This window comes from Thalassophryne amazonica, chromosome 1 (genome assembly GCF_902500255.1).
Source record: "Thalassophryne amazonica chromosome 1, fThaAma1.1, whole genome shotgun sequence".
Lineage (NCBI taxonomy): Eukaryota > Metazoa > Chordata > Actinopteri > Batrachoidiformes > Batrachoididae > Thalassophryne > Thalassophryne amazonica.
This window is the reverse complement of record NC_047103.1, coordinates 55389577-55416182: the sequence shown is the minus strand read 5'-3', so window position 1 is coordinate 55416182 and position 26606 is coordinate 55389577. Positions and strand designations below refer to the sequence as shown.

The 26606-nt window shown below is 40.3% G+C and overlaps 1 protein-coding gene across 2 annotated transcripts in view; it reads right to left on the bottom strand.

Moving 5' to 3' along the window:
• The window catches only part of crispld1a (cysteine-rich secretory protein LCCL domain containing 1a), a 113494-nt gene that overhangs the window by 63120 nt on the left and 23768 nt on the right, over nt 1-26606 (bottom strand). For both annotated transcript variants that reach the window (XM_034170295.1, XM_034170302.1), the window contains exons 3-7: nt 7183-7301; nt 2663-2795; nt 2433-2548; nt 718-818; nt 417-608 (exon numbers count right to left, since the gene is read on the bottom strand). In XM_034170295.1, coding sequence (XP_034026186.1) covers nt 417-608; nt 718-818; nt 2433-2548; nt 2663-2795; nt 7183-7301 — 661 coding nt within the window. The remainder of the gene's footprint in view (nt 1-416; nt 609-717; nt 819-2432; nt 2549-2662; nt 2796-7182; nt 7302-26606) is intronic.

The following is a 26606-nucleotide window of genomic DNA, read 5'->3' as shown; positions in this document are numbered from 1 at the left end:
AAGCTCCTTGCACTAGAGAAAGGAAGCCATTTAAAAACCACACAAGTCCCTCTCACCCCTCAGCTCTTGTCACCCAGCCAAAAGCAAACAAACACTCTGAAAACTATACAATAATAGCACACCCCTCCAAAGACCGACTTCCAGTACACTTCAGAAGCTGTCGGGGTCAATCAGGAAGACGACAACTGAAGGTTACAGAACATCAAGCCAATTTAAGAAAAACTAAAAAAGATTATTTTGACCAAGACCTATTTTTTGTGCTTGTTTTCCATCATCGCATCGTCCAATACTATGCAATTTTCCTTTTATTTCTGATCTTGAACTATACCACTCTGTGCACCTTCCAATCCTCAAACCAGCTCCTGCCCTTTTGAGATGAAACTGGATCCAGAATAAACAGCCAAATGGCAGCTTACACATCTGCTGTGTGTTGACCACTTCATTCCTGTGCAGGTCCTCCATAGGGGGCTTGGTGGGGGTTCCGGCAGGGATACCGGCAGTCTCAGGTTTGGAGACCCGGGACCAGGGATTCTGTGGGGTGCGAGGGGCCTCTGGCTCAATGAAGTTGTTTTCTTCCCTTTCCTCTTGGGGAGAGTTGGAATTATCATCTTAAAGTGAAATAAGAAAAACAGTGTATAAAAAGCAGCATGCTTTCTGAATGCTTATCTATACACCATGCGAGCACTTTGATTCTTTCCTGCCTTTGAACACACATACCTTTGAAGCAGAGGTTGTCTTTGCAGCCTCCTCCATAGCTAGGAGGACATGCAGAGCATGGCGTTCCATGTTTGTAAGGGGCATAACCCCACCAGTTCCCCCTGTTCAGATCACACAACAAAACTCACTGAATAGAAAATACACAAATTGTAATTTAAAACCAAGAGACACTTTATTGGCCAAATGTTCCACTAAGACCATGCCATGTGCACTTCACTGGATGAAACAGGGAAGAAAAAGTGTTGCATTGATATGCACACTCTTAAGGCTATGAAATTGGGCTATTAGTAAAAAAAAGTAGAAAAGGGGGTGTTCACAATAATAGTAGCATCTGCTGTTGATGCTACAAACTCAAAACTATTATGTTCAAACTGCTTTTTTAGCAATCCTGTGAATCACTAAACTAGTATTTAGTTGTATAACCACAGTTTTTCATGATTTCTTCACATCTGCGAGGCATTAATTTTGTTGGTTTGGAACCAAGATTTTGCTCATTTACTAGTGTGCTTGGGGTCATTGTCTTGTTGAAACACCCATTTCAAGGGCATGTCCTCTTCAGCATAAGGCAACATGACCTCTTCAAGTATTATGACATATCCAAACTGATCCATGATACCTGGTATGTGATATATAGGCCCAACACCATAGTAGGAGAAACATGCTCATATCATGATGCTTGCACCACCATGCTTCACTGTCTTCACTGTGAACTGTGGCTTGAATTCAGAGTTTGGGGGTCGTCTCACAAACTGTCTGCGGCCCTTGGACCCAAAAAGAATAATTTTACTCTCATCAGTCCACAAAATATTCCTCCATTTCTCTTTAGGCCAGTTGATGTGTTCTTTGCCAAATTGTAACCTCTTCTGCTCATGTCTTTTATTTAACAGAGGGCCTTTGTGGGGGATTCTTGCAAATAAATTAGCTTCACACAGGCGTCTTCTAACTGTCACAGCACTTACAGGTAACTCCAGACTGTCTTTGATCATCCTGGAGCTGATCAATGGGTGAGCCTTTGCCATTCTGGTTATTCTTCTATCCATTTTGATGGTTGTTTTCTGTTTTCGTCCATGTGTCTCTGTTTTTTTTTTTGTCCATTTTAAAGCATTGGAGATCATTGTAGATGGACAGCCTATAATTTTTTGCACCTGCGTATAAGTTTTCCCCTCTCCAATCAACTTTTTAATCAAACTATGCTTTTCTTCTGAACAATGTCTTGAACGTCCCATTTTCCTCAGGTTTTCAAAGAGAAAAGCATGTTCAACTGAATCTACTGGTACCTTGTTTCCCATGTAACAATAAGAAATATACTCAAAACCTGGATTAATCTTTTTAGTGACATAGCACTACTATTATTCTGAACACTACTGTAGGTATCAAGTGTCAACATTCACCCTATTGAAAACATGCTTATCTAGGGTCTGCTCCTTTCTCGGCCCCTGACCAAGGCAGCATCACTACATCTGGAGTTGGTCCCGGGGTGCCAGACTGTGGCTGCCCACTGCTCCAAGGAGCTGGATTGTGTCTAACTGTACTTTGGATGGGTTAAATGCTGAGGACACATTACTTTGTATGTATTCATCTATGTACAATGATAGTAAAAGCCCTTTTTTGGGGATAGTGAAAATCCTACATGTGCCCCCAGTGTTCACAATCACTGCCCTAAATGTTTACAGACACTTTTTAAACTGTACGTGTTGAGCATCGTTCATGCTTACTTTGGAGAATAGTTGCACACAAGATAGACAGCTTTAGCCCAAATCTGTCCCCACACGTTCATGTTGTAGCACACGTTGACGGCGCAGCCAATACGACTGCTGGTGGCCCACACCAGCTACAAAGGAATGACAAGACACTATGAAACATGTAACTGCAGTACTGATGATAAACACTGAAGATAATGTCTTCAAACCTGCTGATGGAACTCTGTGACATGCTGCATAGCTACCTGTGTGTAATGAGTGCAGACTGGGCCGGAGCATCTGAAGGGGCAGTACGGGTTACACTCCTGAGGGTAAGGGAAGGAGTAATCTTTCACTTCATCGTACCAGGCCTGCACATGGGCTGTAGGTGGACGATACCTACAGGAATGAACCAACATGATCACAATAATCCTGCAGGCAGTATTTGTGTGTGAGCTGGCATTATGTCTGAACACTCTGCTCCTCACGTGCTGCCTCCTTTCCAGAATAGCTGCACATAATTTAAAAGCGACCTTTAAGTCTCACAACATACTGTCAGAATGTAGTGATTATTAATGCAAGCGTGATGTTTGTGAAGTGGAAGCCAATGGCAAATTGACATTCTGTTATGGCACGCCTCCTGTTGTGTGTACCCCCCTCCCCCCTGTGTTTCTCATCCCCTTTCCCCTCATATCTCCTGTGTTTTCCTGTCTTTGCCTGTGTGACAGTTCTGTGGGCGTGTTGACAGGACCGCCTATCGTCAGCGGCACGTGGCTCATTCTACACACCCGCTACTCCCCTCCTCATCAGTGACAGATTATCAGTTTATCAGCACTGGGTTTCCGACTCACTGGCGCCAGACCGTTTGCATACCATGGTGGTGTTCAGATACAGGCTTCCTGAATTTCGTGTTTTACATTCTGTTATTTTCCAAAGTTGATCACGATCGGACCGCAGACTGCAGACCGCAGACCGCAGATCGCAGTCAGACTGCCACCTTGAACCAACCTCTGGGAAACTTATGGTCTTGTCTAGGTTGGCTCAAATCAATCTGCTCTAATCATCCAATCTGTTTGAGTGTCTCATCCAGTGCCAGCCTGGTCTTCTCAGTTAAAGGGAAGACATACATTTTATTTTTTTTACATTCACGACATGGTTATTGCTCTGCATTTGGGTTGGGCCATGTGTGTCACAGCAGAAGTAGGCCGTGTCGGACTGGTGTCCCAATGGGAGTTGTAGACACCAATAGGCCTCAGATCCTACTGTCTATAGGACTAAAATTCTCTCAACTGTCATCAGGCATTCCCATTACCTCCTCACAAACGTCTGGTCCAACTACAGTTGTGGTCCGAATTTTACATACACTCATCATGGGCATGAATTTCATGGTCAATTTGGGGCTTTAAATGATATCTTTCAACTGTTCATTTTTCAGGGTAGAATTTAAAAACAAGAATTGAGTGCACAAGTTAGAATTTATTTTGGGTCTTCTCTGATCCAGACAAGACCAAAATTATACATTCAGGTGCAAATATATGCATACATAGACCCCCCATTAATATTTGGTTACATGTTCCTTAGCAGGCTGCACCTCAACTACTCTTCTTGGGAGAATTGGTAGAGTTCAGTTAAACTGGTTGCTTTCCAGGCATGGACCTGACTTTAAAGTGTAGTCCACAAATTTTCAATAAAGTTGAGTTGGGAGTGAATATGTGTAATTTGGTTTAAACCTTATGTGTCAAAACACATTCACGTTTATCTTTGTTATGCAATTATTCCAAAGCAGAAGCTAGTACTGCACCACCAATGGTTCTAGGGTGGTAAAGATGGGGGTGGAACAATGTATTTTTCTCTTCAATTGGATTGAGTCTGTGTGAGTAGTTCTGCAAAATTTCCATATGTAACAAAACAAAAACTGCTGCATATTCAGGTCTGAAATTTTCAGATTTTGATAAGTAAAGATGAGGATCAGTGAACATCCTACCTTTAAAAAGGTATCAAGTTGCTATTAAAACCTTGTTACTAATCACAGGATCCTGTTGGCCATTGGAGACGGTAACGCTGTTACTTGTGGCACAGTGTGACCAGTTTAAACATAACTAGCAGTTTTAAGCATTTTTCATAAGGAAAAAAGTAAGCACAACATTGGAATTAGCACATAAATGCTGTGATTTAAGATTGTGCTAAAACTATCAAACTTGTGAGTTTCCAAATAGTGTTAGGATTTATTGTACATTTTGATTATTTTAAATTTTATTACGTCTGCCAAGGACATAATAAAATCACCTGGGTTTATTTGTCTGTCTGTCTGTTAGCAGGATTACATCAAAACTACTGTGCGGATTTTGATGAAATTTTCAACACAGATAGATGGAACACAGACCATGGAAGAACTCATTAAATATTGGAGGTGATCTGGATCAAGTTTCTGGATCAAGTTTCACTTCATATAGTCTTTGAAGATTATGTCAAAACTACTTCACAGATTCTCACCAAATCTGCACCACAGATAAATATTAGGGCATGGAAGACTCCACTGAAATTTGGAGGTGATCCAGATGCATATTCTGGATCAAGATTCACTTTATATAGGCTTTGAAGTATTACGTCAAAACTACTTGAAGGATTCTCACCAAAATTTCACCACGGATACATATTAGGCCATGGAAGACTCCATATAAATTTTGGAGGTGATTTGTATCCGGACTGGCGGATATCAGAAATCTCTTATTGCTCTTGTTATTTCATGTTTTGCATTGTATTGACTTACAATTCTTAATGGCACTGTTCCACACACTCCGATACAGTAGGTGGCGGCATGCACCTCTAAGGGCCCCTTCACGCATAATGTGAAGTTTGGATGGTGTTTGGATGAAAATGGCGAAACAGCATGAAACAGTTCGAAATTAGGCAGGCGTACACAAACTCTTGCACCAGGTGTCTGTTGAGCAGGAACAGTGCGAGGTGCAGCACATGGCACCGCTTATGTGGAAGAAATAAAAACCAGCTGGTACGTGTGGAACCACATTGCGCCACTTATGCGGAATAAATAAAAAAAATAAAAACCAGCCGGTACCTGTTGGATCACGTTGTGCCGCTTATGTGGAATAATTAAAAAAAAAAAAACACCACCCGGGACACAAACTCACACCTTTCAAAACCTCTGATCACCAGCCAGAGACTTTACCACTGAGCTATAGAGCTGTTCTTTGGAATCTGCGGGAATCTGGCTCATATCAGAAAGGACATGGAAGTATTACAAAAAAATAAATAAATAAAATGAAATAAAATCCAACACCATACAAAAACACCGCATTTATCAAGCGTGCAATACAAAAATGATCCGTCTGTTCTTCTGGTGATGACCCATGGCCACAGATATACAGTCATGAAATGACATGAAGGAGAAGCAGTGTGCTCTGATCATGTCCACATCTACTGGTCAGGTGCGTACAGTCGGCAGTGTGCATGGTCTGCCCGCCATGCGTGTCTTGTGGACAGTGCATCACAGCACAGACACCATGTCACGTGGAGCAGAACTGATGTGCGTGACGTGACGGTCGGATCGCTTGCTGCGTGTTTTGATCTGGATGGATGGATGAGATTTATTGTCATTGTCACTAACAACAACGAGATTACGTCCACACTCAAATTGCCACAGACAAGATACAGCAATTAATCCACAATTATTACTTGTTTATCATAATAATAACACACATCAGAATTAGACAAACACATATACATTTGACATTGTTTATGTGCACTTGAAACAGTCCATTTTCCGAATTGAGGCGATGTGAGTGTGTGGTAGCCGCAGCAACATGTAGCCGCCACCAGCTTGGGGGAGTCCCAATCTGACGGTCCGTTTCAACCTTTGTGGCTGTCAGTGTCAGCAAGCGCACGTTCGCTTGCTGCAGCTTGTTGCCACCACGGTGATATATGTTTTTATTCATGTCGACGTAAATACATCAATCAGACCAATCAGAACAATCAGCACCTCACAGTGAACAGTTGTTAGTCCATGACTGTCCAAACACAGTAGGTGTTGTGTAGCTGGAATGTCCAGAATGACAGATCACCACAGCTGCTTCTGTCGGAAGCCACGCCTCCTGTGAGTGGGGCGCACACACCCCATGTCAGTGTGTGCATTTGCAAACTCACACTCGTGGGGAACTTGGATTTCACAGCAGTACAACAGTGGTCATCTGTAGGGACGACATTACACGGTTTGCACACGATTCTTGCGTCATGCGCACTAAGTGTGCACTTCATCCAAACTTCGCACTATGTGTGAACGGGCCCTAAAGCAGGCTTGTGATCCACCAATAAACATAAACACAGAAAGTTTTATTTGATTTATTTAGATGTTTTAAGTTAATTCTGAAACTGTGGCTGATGATCTGACTAAGGCTTTAAGGCACCTTAAAGCAAAGATTCATGATGGACTCAATTGCTCACGTGTCTTGAAGGTGCCAGCACCACATAGCGTGATGGCAGTGACAAATGTTACCATGGCCAAATGGCACCTTTATAAGCATTTTATTCCAAATAGCTGTAATAATATGGCTTGTTGTACAGGTGATTCATCTAAGAGGTGTGTACTGCAGTTTTTTTTTCTGTCAAGTAAAGTGGAGGCTTACACACACAGAAAGCCACTACACCAAGACAGCTGCCTTCACTGTGGACATGGACACATACACACATACAGAGCCATGCACGTGAGGTTGTTTATGGTACAGATTCCCTATGCTTGTGTATAAATTGTGTCTTACATATTTTGATTTACCTTCCCCAGTGGGCTCCCAAATTTTGTCCAATTTGAGGTAATAAACCGGCAGGACCGTGCTCCCACAGACACATCTCTGCCCACTCTTCGGCCGTGTGCTCCAGTTCTGTGTCCCACACCTGCACAGGAGAAGACGACACAACAGCTCTTTACTCGGGATCCTAAAATAAACCAACCACTTGTCATCCTCACAGATTATACCTGACAAACTACAGATTAAATTATAAATTAAAACAAAGTAAGCATTTAGAAAATGGATGTTTAATTAATAGCTTGTCAGATTAAAAAAAAATCCTGAATATTTGTGGTTAAGTTTCATTTTTAGTATGAAGTCCATCATTTTTTTAGCAGTGATTTTGAAGTATTTCAATAGTATTGAGATTACATTGAAAGTAATCCAAAGGTATTCCTATAGTATTGTATTTTTGTAATCCTCCAACCAACTCTGGTGGTGTTCAGCCGACTGTCACTACAGTGAGGCTTCATGAAAGCTGAACACATAGTCAACGATGGTTTTGTGTCGGCACTGTTCACGTGACTTAACATGACAACAGTGCACAATGGAAAAGTAACCCTCATCTGCAGAACTATACTGCTGACATTGTCAGCTTTTTGACTTCCTTATTGCTGCTCAGCTGCTTTGCCCCAGATGGGTTCTGTCAGTGATTGGAGGTTATTCAAAAAAAAAAAAAAAAATGCAAAAGCTGTTTTTCCTTAAGTAATGCATTCCATATGTCTCCAGTGAGGCATTTGGGTGCAAGCTTTTGTTTCACTTTACCTCGCTTTAAATTGCTCTCTCAGTCAGGTTTGGCTATGGCTGAAGGGATCATATTCCCATTCTGGGGTTTCTGGGAATGCAAAAGTGTCCTTCCTCTCTGTTGACCTACATTCCGCTACAAAAATATGTGAGAATAACATGAGCCGTAAATCTTAAGAAAGACACTGCTTGTTCCTTTAAATGGCAGAAATGTACTTTTGCCTTCATTGTGCATTTAATGTAATACATTCTGCAACTTCTGCATGTGTGGGTTTGTGCATGAATGCATGCATGTGCATTAATATAGCAGTGGAGGTGTCACGGGTTTCCACATTTCACATGTGGGGATCTTGAAGTCATGACTCATGGGCGCTGAAATTACCCATTAGTCGGCACTGAAATAACACCTACCCCCACCTCCTACATCCATTAGCCATTAAAAAAATAAATAAACACACCAGAAGATCTTCTCCACATTATTCCAAAAAACACACACTTGACAACAACAGGACATGTGGACAGACTTTGAATTAACTCGTCCCAGAATGGTGTTGGGTGTGTTTGTTCATAACGGCGTGGTAACAATGGCTGACTGTGCTTTGATTATGTCAGCCAATATATCAGATTCCTGGCTGAAGCCTCGAACAATATTACATAACTGTGATATAGAACAAATAATCTTGCGGGGGTGCAAAATCCATTTTTCATTCAGCCCCTGCAAAAATAAGTGCACAGTTTTATAGCAATCTCATCTGGAGCCTGGCCACATGATAAGTGATGGAGCTTGAGCTAAAATAAAACTGTTTACCACAGCCTCTCGCTCAGAAATTACCGCCATTTTCACTGAGCTGAGAATCAATGCCAATATCTCCGTATTAATCCGTGGTTATCCCTGTTCGCCCCCCCATGCAATTCCTACTGGCAGTGAAACAGAAAACACTGGAGATATTTAAGCCTGGACGTCCTCACCGGTGGAATGCTAAAGAAAATGTTTCAGTTCTAACCCTGATTTCCATCTGGGTCACTTCCCTTTCGATTTTCTTGACAAGCGGCCTCCTTGCATGAAAAACAAATCAATGCTTGCACTGATATGCAGAAACACATTGCAGATGAGCTGTGGTAACTACCATAAAATCTGAAAACCTTCCCACAAAGGACATTCTGCAGTTGGTCTGGGTCAACGCACTGCTGAGGGTCATTGAGAGAAGAGCCAGAAAACTTTAACTGTGGCCACAACTAAAGCCAACAAATCTCTGGCTGTAGTGTGTTGGGGAGCAGTTTAACCAATTCTGACTTTATCACATTGATACGCAATTATGCAATAGTAAGTAAGTAAATAGTAAATTATTAGATGTTAACGCATAATTATAAGATTGTCAGACATAATTGTAATATAAGTAATATTCACAACATAAAACACAATTCAGAGACTGTCATAATTATGAGATTGTATGCTATAATTGTGAAATAATATTTGAGTTATTATCTAATAATTATTAGATAGCAAGCCATAATTATGTGATAGTAAGTCAGTTATTAGATGTGAACTTATAATTATGACATAATAGGAAGACAGAGGAACAGGAACACAGAGGTCAGGAATGAGAGAAACAGTAGTAGCCAGTAAACCAGTATTGATCAGCATGTCTGGGATTTATATTTATATTTGCAAACTTTTTTCCTTCCACTTTTGATACTCTGTGTGCTTCTTACCCTGTGTGCTGATATACAATGCTTCTAGAACCTCAATTTCCCAGAGGGAGTCTTCCCAAGGGATTGATAAAGTCTAAACTAATCTAATCTAATCTAATCTAATCTAATCTAATAAACCATAATCATGAGATAATACTTATGAGATAATAACACAAAATTAGAAGTAAATAGTAAATAGTAGAATAGTAAATAAGTAAATTATTACATGTTAACTAATAATTAATCTAATCTAATTTAATCTAATCTGTTGTTGTCTATTTGGCTGCTCCCGTTTTTGTTCGGGGTCGCCACAGCGGATACAGCCAGATCCGCACTGGTATTTGGCACAAGTTTTAATCTAATAAACCATAATCATGAGATAATACTTATGAGATAATAACACAAAATTAGAAGCTAGACATATTTGTGGCTTTTATCACAATAATACTCAATTATGCAATATTAAGTAAATAGTAAATAAGTACATTATTAGATGTTAACTCATAATTCTAAGATTGCCAGGCATAATGTAATAATAATGTAATGTAATAATTTAATCTACTCTAATCTAATTTAATCTAATCTAATAAACTATAATTATGAGATAATACATATGAGATAATAACAAAATTAGAAGATAGCCATAATTATGAGAGTCTAAGCCATGAGATTTAAGTCATTATGTGACAGCCACAATTATGACATATTAACTCATAATTATGAGATGTCAGTTTATAATTATAAATGCCAAATCAACATGCAGATGGTGTGCCGACCCCAAGTGAAAACAAGGGAAGCTGCCAAAATGACTTACTTTATGACTATCTTACAGTCATGACATGATCTTAGAACCATTTGTTAATATTACATAATTATGATGTGCCATCTCATATGAATCACTGTGTCATAATTACGACTTAACATCATTTTGAGAAAGAATAATTGAATAATAAAAAAGTTAGTAATAAATACAAAATAAATAAATAAATAATAAGATGGTAATTCATAACTGAGATTAATTCATTCATTTTCTGCCTCTTACCCAGGTCCAGGTTGACCCGGACTATGAGATTATAAACCATAATTATGACATATTAACTCATTATTAAGAGACAGAGCAATAATTAAGTTATACTAAGTTAAATATGTTATATTAAGTGATAATTCTGAGCAAATCCTAATTATGCAATGCTAACTTATAAATATCTGATAAAAGGTCATAATTATGAAATACTGTCTCGTGTGAGGTGGCATCTCATGACTATGACTGAAGATCTTATAATTATGAGAAAGCACCAGCTAATTAAAAAATCTCATCCTATCTACGTTAAAAAGCAACATTTGCAGCATTGAAAAAGCCTGACATTCTTCAGCTGCTGAATCTGCAGCAGAGTGCAGCGAAGCCATCAGGCTGCTGTTGTTTGCACAGTTAGCCCAGCAGGAGAGGCCTCGTAAAAGAGAGCCCCACCACCCAAACCACACTTCTGCTGAAGCCTGCAAAGAAAAACATGCTCTGCTAATGCCTTTCAGTGCTGTGCACACATTGTATTGTTTACTTCACTTAACACTTCATTTGTGTCCAGGTTTTGGTGTCTTTCTGCTTCCTCACTCATTGATTGTATTCCAAAGGGTACAGCAGGGTACTTCCTTTGCAAGATTGCATTTCCTGATCATAATCAATTGCACATGCAGAGATATGCTGAAAGTCACAGCAAAGATGTGAGAAAAAAAGTTGCAGATAAGACAAAGACACAGAAGAAAAGTGAGAAAAGACAACAAAAATGACACTGAGTCTCTAGCGTCCACCAAATGAAATGAAATTTTGCCCTGAACGTTAATTTGGAACTGATTTGATGAGTCAAGCTGAAGTTGACTGGGACTTAAGGGACAAACAAACTTCACTTTCACTAAATGATTCAAAGCAAGATACAAGTCCAGTGAGCACTTGTGTACAATTATGCACGTTCCTTGCATGCAGCTGAATCACTTAAAGTTTATCGGACCTGTTGGCACGGACTCCTTTCTGGCTGGTATCACAGTATCTTCCTTGCTGAGTTCACTTGAGGTTTGCTGATGTATGTGTCATGACAAAGCCACAGCAATGTAGCATATATTTCTCATCCATCTTTGTGGCATTTTTGTTTTGTTATTGTTTCAGCTGAGTGTTTTCTTGTTCTTTGTACTTTCTTGGACCGCTCTCATGGTTTTACCAACTTGGCTGACACAGGTATTACAACTCAGGGCCATGGTGTGTTAACTTTAGAAGCCATGCACAAACATCACTTGGAATTACATCACATCACTATCACGGAAACTGGATATACTGTTGTGTTTTTTTCAATATGCATCCAAAGAAACATCAAAGACTGGACAAAGGTCATCCATATTTGCAACCTGAGCAGATGTGACTGATGGGCTAACAGATTTCTATGTCCATGTGTTACTAAGGCATCTGACCATACATTGGTGTTACTGCCATAGCAACATGTATAGTGTTTGCACCTACGTACACTATTATTACACAATGTATTCTACTGCAGTTGTCCTGAATCAAGATTAAGCTCCTGGGCCTGTATTCACAAAGATTCTCAGAGTCCTCCCAGAGAGCTCCCAAATTAGCCTAAAGGTTCCCAGCAAGGAATCTCAGCCTAAGAGTGATCCAGGAAGTGTCTGAGAAGCTCATTCCCACCCTGCTCAGAGTGCCGCTCTCACTGGACCAACATCTCTGCTATTTTGGCATTATGGGATAGCTCGCGCCCATAGGTTGAGCTCACTGGACTACTTTCGCCACCCTGCTCAGCGTGCCGCTCTCGTTGGAGCAACAACACACAGAATGTGTCTCTTCCCAGATAGATCTCTTTCAGTGCAGCTTCTTGTTCTGACTTTAACACGAAGTTTAACACCCAAGTCTTTCATCGCCAACTGTAAATGGTAATTAAAACATTCCAATCATATCTTTCTGAACTCTTCCACATCAAACTCCATTGTGTCAATGTTTACAATGTGCTTGAGCAGGTGAAGTTGCTCATAAACTTTAAGTTCCTCAAATATTTATTATGGCCACTCTTAAAACTTCAGTTATCTTTATAATTTTATTACTGGTAAATTTTAGAATTAATTTACATGAAATACTCATCTCACAGGAACTACGTTTTGCGCAGGAATTCATCAAGCATGTCGGCTGGGGGCGCGTACTAACACAGAATACCCAAAAACTGGCAAGAACAAGAGCGTCCACTTTTAGCTTGCCATAAGTTAAGCTAGTGGCGCTCGTGAAAGTGTGGCTCATTCCTGATGAGGTCAGCCACAAACATCATCCCTGCACTATCACCCGGCAGTGTGTTACTGAATCACTGCTATTCAACATAGGCAGAATATCTCTCCTTCCTGTCTGTCTTTCTGCCATCTTGTCTGTTTAAGACACTCAGGCTTCTTAAAAGTCCTCCTTCCTACTCAGGTTTGCACCTTAGGAGCTCCTTAAGGCCTAAGATGCTTTGTGAATACCTTTTATCTTACCAAGGGAAAATTATAAGAAATGTCTTAGAATTCAAGGAATTCTAAGGTTTTTGTTGTGAAAGTGTAGGTACACGGACCCACAACAGGGGGCGTAATGAATGGACAATGGAGAAAGGTGAATAACAAGTTTTACTGTTGTGAAACGAGCACAACGAATACAACAATTAACAATTTGGGGTCGAATCCGCTGGTGTCGTGTGGGCAGGCTCGAAGGTAGGAGACGTCCGTCTCAGTCGAACCGGAACCACCCAGATCTCCTCTGCCACCGAACCCTGGAAATACTGGAACCGCCAAGTCCCGAATTCCCAGGTGGCCACTGCCTCCGCTCGTCGGATCCGGTACTGCTGGCGGGAGAGAGCAACAACACACAGGTGTGGATGCGACAGCACCCAGTAACGGAGAGGGGAAGAGCCGCCTCCACCTCTTGTCAATGTATAGCAGGAAGGTGAGTACTTATCCAAGCAATTTAGCTATCAGTAGTCAGCAGTCCTGAAAAGGTTTAACAAGTCTTAGCTGGTTATTCAGAATATGAATGCAGAGAACGTTACCTCAGTCTTAAGGCGATATCTCGGCACTGAGGTGGAGACGCCATCCTGATGATATACCCCCGGGCTGAGTGGAGTCAGCTGTGTCCAGTAATGGGTGACAGCTGTCACCCTGACTGCTCTCGTACGGCGGCGGCGCCCTCTGGTACCTGGAGCCCGCACTCCAGGCAGGGCACCCTCTGGTGGTGGTGGGCCAGCAGTACCTCCTCTTCAGCAGCCCACACAACAGTTTTTCTTAGAATGACGTCACTAAGAGCTACTTTTAGCCTTAGGATGCTTTGTGAATACGAGCCCAGGCTTTTAATGTCTCCCTGGACTCATCAGACATGTATATGCAGTCAAAGCGTTAAACCAAAGTCAATATGTTAACTTAATTTGGACAAATTTAATTCAACTGTATTACCACTTTAAGAAGTTGAATTAGGTTTTCTCTTTTGTTAACATATGTATGTCAAGGTTTCTCAGTGAAGAACCTGGATGTCTACCGTACTTCAGGTTTTCACCTTATGTGCTGATTTATTTGGTTACAGAAAATTTAAAGCCCATTGGGGATTACTTGTTTAATGTGTAACTGTAGACATGTTAGAGCTCTGGAAAGTTTTAGGACCATGGTAGTGGCAGCTAAGGAAATTCAACCTGCCAAAAACAATGATTATGAACTTCTACACTGCCATCATTGAGTCCATCATCTCCTCCTCGATCACCATCTGGTACGCTGTTGCCACTGCTAAGGACAGGAGCAGACTGCAGCATATCATCCATGCAGCAGAGAAGGTGATTGATTGCAATCTGCAATCCCTTCAGGACCTGTACACCTCCAGGGCCCTGAGACGAGCAAGGAAGATAGTGACCGATACCTCTCACACAGAACACAAACCTTTTGTCACCCTCCCCTTTGGCAAACAGCTGAGGTCCATCAGGACTAAAACCTCAAGACAGAAATACAGCTTCTTTCTGTCTGCAGCTAGACTTATAAATAATGCCAGAGACCCCATTTACCCTGCCCCCCCACCCCCCCACCCCGAGTCCCACAAAGTACAGATGGATCATCCCTGCATTGAAAAGTACTATATGTCTGTATGCCTTTGCACAACCCAATTCCACTATGTTATATTTATTCAACAGTGAACATAGTTTTGCCTATTTATCTATTTGACTCCTTTACTTCTTGCAGAAGTATAGTTTCCTTTTCTTTTTATTATTGTTGGTTAGGCACCAATGGCACCAGATCAAATTCCTTGTATGTGAGAATTTACTTGACAATAAATTTGATTCTGATTCTGATGTTTCCTGCAGTATGGTGCCATTGCACCCCTTGATTCGAACTGGTTTTAAAGAAAAGTTGCACTACAGAATATTAGTGCTCCTGTCAAATGGGTTCAGCCATTGCCAACAATCTGGAGAGCATCAAGTTTGGTGATGAGGGAAAGTGTTCTCTCTTTGATTTTACTGGACCAATGTGAAAATGCATGTATTTTTATTTAATACCAGTCAGCTGCTGATCTTCATATCCAGAGGAGTACGTCGTTAACCTTTGATTACTTGTTTCAGATATCCCCTGGCACATTCCACTGGAGTCTTTCAGGGAATTATCGCCTGAGAAAAGAACCTGGGGTAGATCAGGGAAAGATTCCACTCACAGATGGTTTGTGAGCTCATGGTAATCCTGCATATGATGCTGGAGAAAGCAGTTGGAATTTGCCTTCAGCAATTTTATTAATCTGTCACTCAGTTTACTGTAGTATTGTCATAACTGTGCATATCACCCCGCTGTTACCTTTAAAATGACTTCAAACATGGTTTTTGTGGAAAACAGGACTTATTTCATTGGATTAATTAATTTCCCATTGATGTACTAACATTTGGCCTCTACTGGTGGTTGGCTCTCACTGCGGTATTGTATCACTTCCTGTTCTGGAGCACAGCGGTGTTTTGCTGTATCTGTTAGCTGTTTAATCTGTGCAGTTAGATTGATCTAGTTAACTAGATAACGATTTGTTTCACAGTGTAATCTTCACGTGCCTTAACTAAAGCACTCCCTCTGCTGAATCACCTCTAAATTATTTACACGTTATTCACTTTGCGTGTTTTTAGGAATCCGCTAGCTTAGCGCAGCTTAGCGCTCTTAGCCGGTTTAGCATGGCGGCTTCTCCTGTCTCTGCCGCACGTTTCTGCTCTGGGTGTGAAATGCTTAGTTATTCCTCGGCCTCCTTTAGCAGTAATGGTACTTGTAATAAGTGTAGCTTATTCGTAGCTTTGGAGGCCAGGCTGGGCGAATTGGAGACTCAGCTCCGCACCGTGGAAAATTCTACAGCTAGCCAGGCCCTTGTAGTCGGTGCGGACCAAGGTAGCTTAGCCGCCGTTAGTTTCCCTCTGGCAGATCCCGAGCAGCCGGGAAAGCAGGCCGACTGGGTGACTGTGAGGAGGAAGCGTAGCCCTAAACAGAAGCCCTGTGTACACCGCCAACCTGTTCACATTTCTAACCATTTTTCCCCACTCGGCGACACACCCGCCAAGGAACAAACTCTGGTTATTGGCGACTCTGTTTTGAGAAATGTGAAGTTAGCGACACCAGCAACCATAGTCAGTTGTCTTCCGGGGGCCAGAGCAGGCGACATTGAAGGAAATTTGAAACTGCTGGCTAAGGCTAAGCGTAAATTTGGTAAGATTGTAATTCACGTCGGCAGTAATGACACCCGGTTACGCCAATCGGAGGTCACTAAAATTAACATTGAATCGGTGTGTATCTTTGCAAAAACAATGTCGGACTCTGTAGTTTTCTCTGGGCCCCTCCCCAATCGGACCGGGAGTGACATGTTTAGCCGCATGTTCTCCTTGAATTGCTGGCTGTCTGAGTGGTGTCCAAAAAATGAGGTGGGCTTCATAGATAATTGGCAAAGCTTCTGGGGAAAACCTGGTCTTGTTAGGAGAGACGGCATCCATCCCACTTTGGATGGAGCAGCTCTCATTTCTAGAAATCTGGCCAATTTTCTTAAATCCTCCAAACCGTGACTATCCAGGGTTGGGACCAGGAAGCAGAGTTGTAGTCTTACACACCTCTCTGCAGCTTCTCTCCCCCTGCCATCCCTCATTACCCCATCCCCGTAGAGACGGTGCCTGCTCCCAGACCACCAATAACCAGCAAAAATCTATTTAAGCATAAAAATTCAAAAAGAAAAAATAATATAGCACCTTCAACTGCACCACAGACTAAAACAGTTAAATGTGGTCTATTAAACATTAGGTCTCTCTCTTCTAAGTCCCTGTTAGTAAATGATATAATAATTGATCAACATATTGATTTATTCTGCCTTACAGAAACCTGGTTACAGCAGGATGAATATGTTAGTTTAAATGAGTCAACACCCCCGAGTCACACTAACTGCCAGAACGCTCGTAGCACGGGCCGAGGCAGAGGATTAGCAGCAATCTTCCATTCCAGCTTATTAATTAATCAAAAACCCAGACAGAGCTTTAATTCATTTGAAAGCTTGACTCTTAGTCTTGTCCATCCAAATTGGAAGTCCCAAAAACCAGTTTTATTTGTTGTTATCTATCGTCCTCCTGGTTGTTACTGTGAGTTTCTCTGTGAATTTTCAGAACTTTTGTCTGACTTAGTGCTTAGCTCAGATAAGATAATTATAGTGGGCGATTTTAACATCCACACAGATGCTGAGAATGACAGCCTCAACACTGCATTTAATCTATTATTAGACTCAATTGGCTTTGCTCAAAATGTAAATGAGTCCACCCACCACTTTAATCATATCTTAGATCTTGTTCTGACTTATGGTATGGAAATTGAAGACTTAACAGTATTCCCTGAAAACTCCCTTCTGTCTGATCATTTCTTAATAACATTTACATTTACTCTGATGGACTACCCAGCAGTGGGGAATAAGTTTCATTACACTAGAAGTCTTTCAGAAAGCGCTGTAACTAGGTTTAAGGATATGATTCCTTCTTTATGTTCCCTAATGCCATATACCAACACAGTGCAGAGTAGCTACCTAAACTCTGTAAGTGAGATAGAGTATCTCGTCAATAGTTTTACATCCTCATTGAAGACAACTTTGGATGCTGTAGCTCCTCTGAAAAAGAGAGCTTTAAATCAGAAGTGCCTGACTCCGTGGTATAACTCACAAACTCGCAGCTTAAAGCAGATAACCCGTAAGTTGGAGAGGAAATGGCGTCTCACTAATTTAGAAGATCTTCACTTAGCCTGGAAAAAGAGTCTGTTGCTCTATAAAAAAGCCCTCCGTAAAGCTAGGACATCTTACTACTCATCACTAATTGAAGAAAATAAGAACAACCCCAGGTTTCTTTTCAGCACTGTAGCCAGGCTGACAAAGAGTCAGAGCTCCATTGAGCCGAGTATTCCTTTATCTTTAACTAGTAATGACTTCATGACTTTCTTTGCTAATAAAATTTTAACTATTAGAGAAAAAATTACTCATAACCATCCCAAAGACGTATCGTTATCTTTGGCTGCTTTCAGTGATGCCGGTATTTGGTTAGACTCTTTCTCTCAGATTGTTCTGTCTGAGTTATTTTCATTAGTTACTTCATCCAAACCATCAACATGTCTATTGGACCCCATTCCTACCAGGCTGCTCAAGGAAGCCCTACCATTATTGAATGCTTCGATCTTAAATATGATCAATCTATCTTTATTAGTTGGCTATGTACCACAGGCTTTTAAGGTGGCAGTAATTAAACCATTACTTAAAAAGCCATCACTTGACCCAGCTATCTTAGCTAATTATAGGCCAATCTCCAACCTTCCTTTTCTCTCAAAATTCTTGAAAGGGTAGTTGTAAAACAGCTAACTGATCATCTGCAGAGGAATGGTGTATTTGAAGAGTTTCAGTCAGGTTTTAGAATTCATCATAGTACAGAAACAGCATTAGTGAAGGTTACAAATGATCTTCTTATGGCCTCAGACAGTGGACTCATCTCTGTGCTTGTTCTGTTAGACCTCAGTGCTGCTTTTGATACTGTTGACCATAAAATTTTATTACAGAGATTAGAGCATGCCATAGGTATTAAAGGCACTGCGCTGCGGTGGTTTGAATCATATTTATCTAATAGATTACAATTTGTTCATGTAAATGGGGAATCTTCTTCACAGACTAAGGTTAATTATGGAGTTCCACAAGGTTCTGTGCTAGGACCAATTTTATTCACTTTATACATGCTTCCCTTAGGCAGTATTATTAGACGGCATTGCTTAAATTTTCATTGTTACGCAGATGATACCCAGCTTTATCTATCCATGAAGCCAGAGGACACACACCAATTAGCTAAACTGCAGGATTGTCTTACAGACATAAGGACATGGATGACCTCTAATTTCCTGCTTTTAAACTCAGATAAAACTGAAGTTATTGTACTTGGCCCCACAAATCTTAGAAACATGGTGTCTAACCAGATCCTTACTCTGGGTGGCATTACCCTGACCTCTAGTAATACTGTGAGAAATCTTGGAGTCATTTTTGATCAGGATATGTCATTCAAAGCGCATATTAAACAAATATGTAAGACTGCTTTTTTGCAATTATGCAATATTTCTAAAATTAGAAAGGTCTTGTCTCAGAGTGATGCTGAAAAACTAATTCATGCATTTATTTCCTCTAGGCTGGACTATTGTAATTCATTATTATCAGGTTGTCCTAAAAGTTCCCTGAAAAGCCTTCAGTTAATTCAAAATGCTGCAGCTAGAGTACTGACGCGGAATAGAAGGAGAGAGCATATCTCACCCATATTGGCCTCTCTTCATTGGCTTCCTGTTAATTCTAGAATAGAATTTAAAATTCTTCTTCTTACTTATAAGGTTTTGAATAATCAGGTCCCTTCTTATCTTAGGGACCTCATAGTACCATATCACCCCAATAGAGCGCTTCGCTCTCAGACTGCAGGCTTACTTGTAGTTCCTAGGGTTTGTAAGAGTAGAATGGGAGGCAGAGCCTTCAGCTTTCAGGCTCCTCTCCTGTGGAACCAGCTCCCAATTCGGATCAGGGAGACAGACACCCTCTCTACTTTTAAGATTAGGCTTAAAACTTTCCTTTTTGCTAAAGCTTATAGTTAGGGCTGGATCAGGTGACCCTGAACCATCCCTTAGTTATGCTGCTATAGACTTAGACTGCTGGGGGGTTCCCATAATGCACTGAGTGTTTCTTTCTCTTTTTGCTCTGTATGCACCACTCTGCATTTAATCATTAGTGATTGATCTCTGCTCCCCTCCACAGCATGTCTTTTTCCTGGTTCTCTCCCTCAGCCCCAACCAGTCCCAGCAGAAGACTGCCCCTCCCTGAGCCTGGTTCTGCTGGAGGTTTCTTCCTGTTAAAAGGGAGTTTTTCCTTCCCACTGTCGCCAAGTGCTTGCTCACAGGGGGTCGTTTTGACCGTTAGGGTTTTTACGTAATTATTGTATGGCATTGCCTTACAATATAAAGCGCCTTGGGGCAACTGGTTGTTGTGATTTGGCGCTATATAAATAAAATTGATTGATTGATTGATTGTTTGATTTGTGCACCCTTAAGCTTTTACATGTACAAAAAAATCTGGCTTTTTATATTAAAATTTCTAAAATGATGTCCTTTAAACTCACAATGAAAAGTAATCTCTACATCAGGAATTAAAACAAATAAACTCGTCTTTCATTAAAAAAATCTCCTTTAACAGTGGAATATCCGGATAAAATGCTGAAACCGACTTCTTCTGAAACTTCTCTGTTCTCTCACGACGTCCTGGATCAACAGAGCCTGAAATGTGGAGGTTTTAAGCTTGAAACAGGCTGATGACGCTGCCTGAGAGCGCTGCGCGACGTCTCGCACCGTGAAAAGTCCTTAAAGCGACAGAATCACCTCAAAATCTCTCATCAGCTGTTAAAATTTTCACTGAAAACCAGCTTAATTTTTCGAACCATGTCCACTTCGATGTGTCTCACAGGTTTAGAAACAATTTTGATCAAACAAAGCGCCAGTCTCTCAGCAACTTCTCAGACAAAGGAATTCCGACGAGGGGCTGGACGACTCCTCCCACAAGGAGTGCTCACAGGCGAATGACGTCACCGACAGGCGTGGAAAAACTCACGCATGCGCACGAGGGTTCAAGCATGTCTGACGTAAAAACATATGAATGAAATCCATATAGTTTTTGAAAAAAATAAAAAGGACCTATACTTTACGGACAGACCTCGTATATATATGTATATATATATATAATATTTTTACACAATTATCCTTTATTGACCGAGTTTCATCCATGAAGTCAGTGGTGTGGGTACACATCTCTATGTGTGGGTGTGACTGTGAGCGGCACAGCGCAGGTCATTATAATCTCATTATTTTATGGTGCAAATAAAAAAAAAAATCCCCAGTCTTGTCTAACAATTTTAATCACTAACGACAAGTATTTTAACTAGACACTGGTATAGCAGTGGAAAATATCAACTAGACATAAGTGAAGAGTTAATGGTCCGTGTCATCGGGCGACAGAGGTACGGCAGGAGACATACAGCTGTTTATCATCCAAATATCACAGACAAAGTGACAAGAATAACCAAAACCACTTACTTATGGAAGGAAATATTGTCGCCCTTGTTCCTCCGTTTGTAGCTTTGCCAACATGCGCAGCTTTCTGGCATATTCCACCTGTTTCTTGAACTTCTATGCACGCAAATCACTAACTTGCCCGGAATTAAAATGGCGACCACGCCTCCTTACTGACAGTATTTACTTAATGGTTTTCATTATGCTTTTCTTCTTATTTTGAAAGTTCAATAAGTGGACTGATATGTTAAACATGGTGCGAATGTCATGTGAAAGACTAAAGTAAGATAATTTTATGTTTACTGAACAAGTAGTAGAATTTTGTGTTTTGTTTTGTATATTGTTCTGCAAAGCCACTTTTAATTACAAATCCATCCGCACACCGCCTGTGTTTTCATTATTACCTCCACCAAGGAGGTTATGTTTTCGGTCGCGTTTGTTTGTTTGTCTGTCTGTTTGTCAGCAGGATAACTCAAAACGTTTTGAACAGATTTTGATGAAATTTTGTGGAGTGGTTGGAAATGACAAGAGGAACAAGTGATTAAATTTTAGTGGTGATCCGGATCACGAGCCGGATCCCGATGCTAACATGTTAGCATGTCTACGGCATTTTCAGTGTTCAAAGTTAGCATTAAGCAGTTGCAGCTGTCATCACGTTCGGGTGCATTTGTTTTAAAATTGTAATATTTCTTAAATGTATTTTTGTTTATATATTAATAATCTAATGATTTTTATATACAATTTTAGAGAAAGAGACAAAAAGAAATAGATCACTGTGCCAAGGAGGGAATCTCTTTAGGGTCAGTGACCCTATGGCCTTGTTTAGAGAAGTGTTTCATAAATGTTAATAAATTCATATATTTGTAGTTTAGTTGAATAATAAATTGAATTTTGTCTCTTATTTGTTTTTGTCTATAAGCACATGCAATATCAATATCAGTGCTCAGATGCTTCTGGGAAAGGTGCAAGTTGCAATAAACTGTGATGCCAAGCGCTAAGGATACATGCTATCCAGTCACAGCAGATGAAACTTTTTTTAACTACTGAGCAAACATCATTGTTAGACTTTTTTAGGTTCAATGATTCCACGGCGTGTAGATGTTATGGCGTCAGTGACCCCATGGCCTTGGCGGAGGTTTGCACTCTCTGAGTGCTTCTAGTCCTTCATTTGTTTGGCATTTTTGTTGAAAATTTAGCAGGTGAACACTGGGTGTGTTTAAAACAATAATGTGGGTGCTCTTAATTCATAATGTGAAGTAAAACAGAGCATGCCATGTAAAAGAAACAGTTTTATTTTTGTTTAATAAACTGTACTATGTAGTCAAGACTATTTCTATTTAGTTTCTTTTGTCTGTATTAGCATATTTGATATTGGAGTAATCCAGAAGTAATTGAAAGTAATCAAATTATATTACTTTAATATTATGGTACTTGGATTACGTTACTGACTACTCAAAAGGTAACTCGTAACTGTATCGGAATACATTTTTAAAGTAACCCTCCCAACCCTGGTGAAGAAAACCCCAAAGGTGTTATCGCCTTCTGTGCCTGTGATTGGAGAAACTGGACATAGTGCAAGTTTTGCATTTTGCATCACCACTCACAGCTTCACAGTGGAGTGGAACAGATAAGGGTTTTAATACAACAAAACAAATCAAATCCTACATTGCATATCTCATGTGCCTTCTGGCAAACTGTAGCTGAACTTTCAATTCTTGTTTTTAAGAAAATTCTTCTCTATACCATTTCATGATGAAGCTGTATAACTGGTAAAATGCAAATCATGTGTGTGTATATATATATATATATATATATATATATATATATATATATATATATATATATATGAATCTTCTGATTATAATATACATATGTCTCGGACATGAATGAGCAAAGCTTGTCAGCATCTCACCATGTCATTTAGGATCTTCAGACGTTAATTTGAGTAAATACTTCAGGGGGGCATTAGCATGGCAAAAACCTCTGCCTCCCCCCGCCCAGACCCCCCGCCTTTTAAGCATTTTTCTTTATTTGCCTCTCACATACTTGGAAAAGCTCCTCGCCATCTAACCATGTCCTTTAGGTCCTTCAGTCGTTTTTCAGTAAAATGGTTCTTGGGAGCATGAGCATGACCTTTTAGCTTCTGGGGGGCTCCACCTCCCTAGACCCCCGGCCTTTTTAAGCATTTTCCTTATTTTGCTTTTCAGCTGACCCCCCTAATTACAGCCCTCTTAACCCCCTGCCACTTTAAGCATTTATTTTTAAATGTAGATGTAAATTAATATTCAAAGTTTTCAGCTAGTTGACAATAGGGCTGTACAATATGGCCAAATTATCGTATCTCAATATTGCCATATAAATGTCACTTATATACATGCTGTCCATATTCTTGAGCCGCTTATGTGGGTAGGGAGAGTTCCCATGGGATAAAAAAGCTTTTCAACCTACCATCCCTGGTTCTCAAGACCAGGCATCTAAGTGGCTCTACACTCTCTCTCTCCTCTTTGTTTTTAAAGATATTTAGGTGTACCTTAGTAAACACTAGTAGAGTTCCACATTAGATTTGGAATCTATAATAGAAGATATACCTTACTGAATTTTCATATCAATATGATATACAATATGACTATGATTTGACACAAAGTACAGCAACGGTGAAAATTAAACATTCTTAAACAAAACAGTAATAACACCACACTCATTTTGCACTCATCATAAGGTTAGGATACTGAGCCCTCCAAACGTACTGGAACACTTGAAATTTCACAATTTGTTTATGCCATTTTAAATACAAGAAATACAAAAAATAAAGAATTAAAATTTATAAAATTATCTTCCGCAAACTCAAACTGAAAGCAAATCTCTAAAACTTGATAGAAATTAATTAAAAATATAAAATCCAGCTTCCTGATGAAGTGGTGTAGAGGAGGATTTTCTTAAAAAGAAGACCTGAAAGTTCAGCTACAATTTGACAGAAAGTACATTTACTTGTCTAATGAAAACTGGCAATAAAACTGATTATTATTTATAGGTTTTACCAAGTTGTAGAGATTTGCTTTCAGTTTGAGTTATTCTAGAAAAAAATGTATTTGAGATGGAATAAACAAATTAAATGTGTGAAATACCAAGTTTTCCAATACTTTTGAGGGCAATTGAGAAACACTAAGGAGCAGCATCTTACGTCTCATATATAGTGCAGCAGATAAGAGAATATTTAGAGTGGAATCCTGTAAATGGTGATATAAGCATCAAATTTAGCACAAATAATCCATAGGCATTAACTCTTAAAAAAACTGATTGGCCACTTGAATTTTCAATACGCAGCCAGGTAGGATTTAACTGAAGAATTACACAGGGGTCTAAATCAGGGGTGGGAAACTTGTTCCAGAAGGGGCCAAGAGGGTGCAGGTTTTCTTTGCAGCCACTGATTCCACCAGGTGATTTCACTGATTAACTGATATTATAGACTACAGATGCTGTAATCCCTAAATTCCTTGCAATTGAACGTTGAGAGACATTGTTCTTAAACTGTTGGACTATTTTTTTCATGCAGTTGTTCACAAAGTGGTGATCCTTGACCCATCTTTGCTTGTGAATGGCTGAGCCTTTTGGGGATGCTCCTTTTACACCCAATCATGACACTCACGTGTTTCCAATTAGGTGTTCTTTAAGCATTCATCAACTTTCCCAGTCTTTTGTTGCCCCGTCCCAACTTTTTTGAAATGTGTTTACAGACATCCATTTCAAAATGACCAAATATTTGCACAAAAACAACAAAGTTTATCAGTTTGAACATTAAATATTTTGTCTTTGTGGTGTATTCAATTGAATATAGGTTGAAGAGGATTTGCAAATCATTATATTGTGTTTTTATTTACATTTTACACAACGCCCCAACTTGATTGGAATTGGGGTTGTATATATTTGAGCCTGTGTGCATATCTGTGGCCCAGTGTGGATAAGAGAAGATTGAAAATAAATTCAAACTCAAGTCTTGCTTTTTTTAAAGTCATTAATGATGTACGCTTTACAATTACACCACCTGGCGAAACAACAGTTCAAAGACATCACTAAAAGCACAGAATTACCATGACATTCATGCACATGAGTGTATCTAAACTTCCCAACACAACTGCATATTTATGTCACTTATTTCAACAGCCTTTGCAAGCTGTGAATCACAACGCCTACTTTACATATTGTCAGAATAAATAAGCACAACTCTCAGTCATCCCGAAAAGACACAATCAAAACAGCTTTTCCTGTAAAACCACAAGCACCACCTCCATAGTGAGTGCCAGCAAGCCAAGTTAAGCAGTTGTGTGTTTATACCTGTGGGTCAACATTTGAGTGAGAGGCACTAAACTGATGTCCCCTACTGTAGCTCCTGGGTGGACAAGGAGATTTGTGGATCGCTGTTTATGAATGTCAATGCTTATCCAGGGAATGCTCCTGCCTCGGTGTTGGATAATGACAGAATGGGAACAGAGCCACAGGGACATGGTAGCAAGAGAGAGGGCAAGAAAAGGAAACAGATAAAGGGGACAAAGGAGGATTTGACTTGATATGATCTGTGAGTCTCTGTAATGCCTGTAATGGGTCGGTCGGATTAAGGCAAACAATAGCATATCTCTCATTGGCAAATGGCATTAAGATTTTGATCTTGTGCGCATCAGCATGCATGAATGTGCAGGAGGGTTGGGGGAGTTTGTCCGTGAAGTCTTCCAGTACGGCATGGCTGGGAGGTTTGTGTAGAGAGACAGCAGTGCAACACGGCAGGAAGACAAATCAAAAAATAAAGAAGTTCACTTCAAAGGAATTCTTGTAATGTTGCGGCATGCGCTACAATGAGCTAAATATCAATTCAATCAATCAATCAATTTTATTTATATAGCGCCAAATCACAACAAACAGTTGCCCCAAGGCGCTTTATATTGTAAGGCAATGCCATACAATAATTACGTAAAAACCCTAACGGTCAAAATGACCCCCTGTGAGCAAGCACTTGGCGACAGTGGGAAGGAAAAACTCCCTTTTAACAGGAAGAAACCTCCAGCAGAACCAGGCTCAAGGAGGGGCAGTCTTCTGCTGGGACTGGTTGGGGCTGAGGGAGAGAACCAGGAAAAAGACATGCTGTGGAGGGGAGCATTGATCAATCACTAATGATTAAATGCAGAGTGGTGCATACAGAGCAAAAAGAGAAAGAAACACTCAGTGCATTATGGGAACCCCCCAGCAGTCTAAGTCTATAGCAGCATAACTAAGGGATGGTTCAGGGTCACCTGATCCAGCCCTAACTATAAGCTTTAGCAAAAAGGAAAGTTTTAAGCCTAATCTTAAAAGTAGAGAGGGTGTCTGTCTC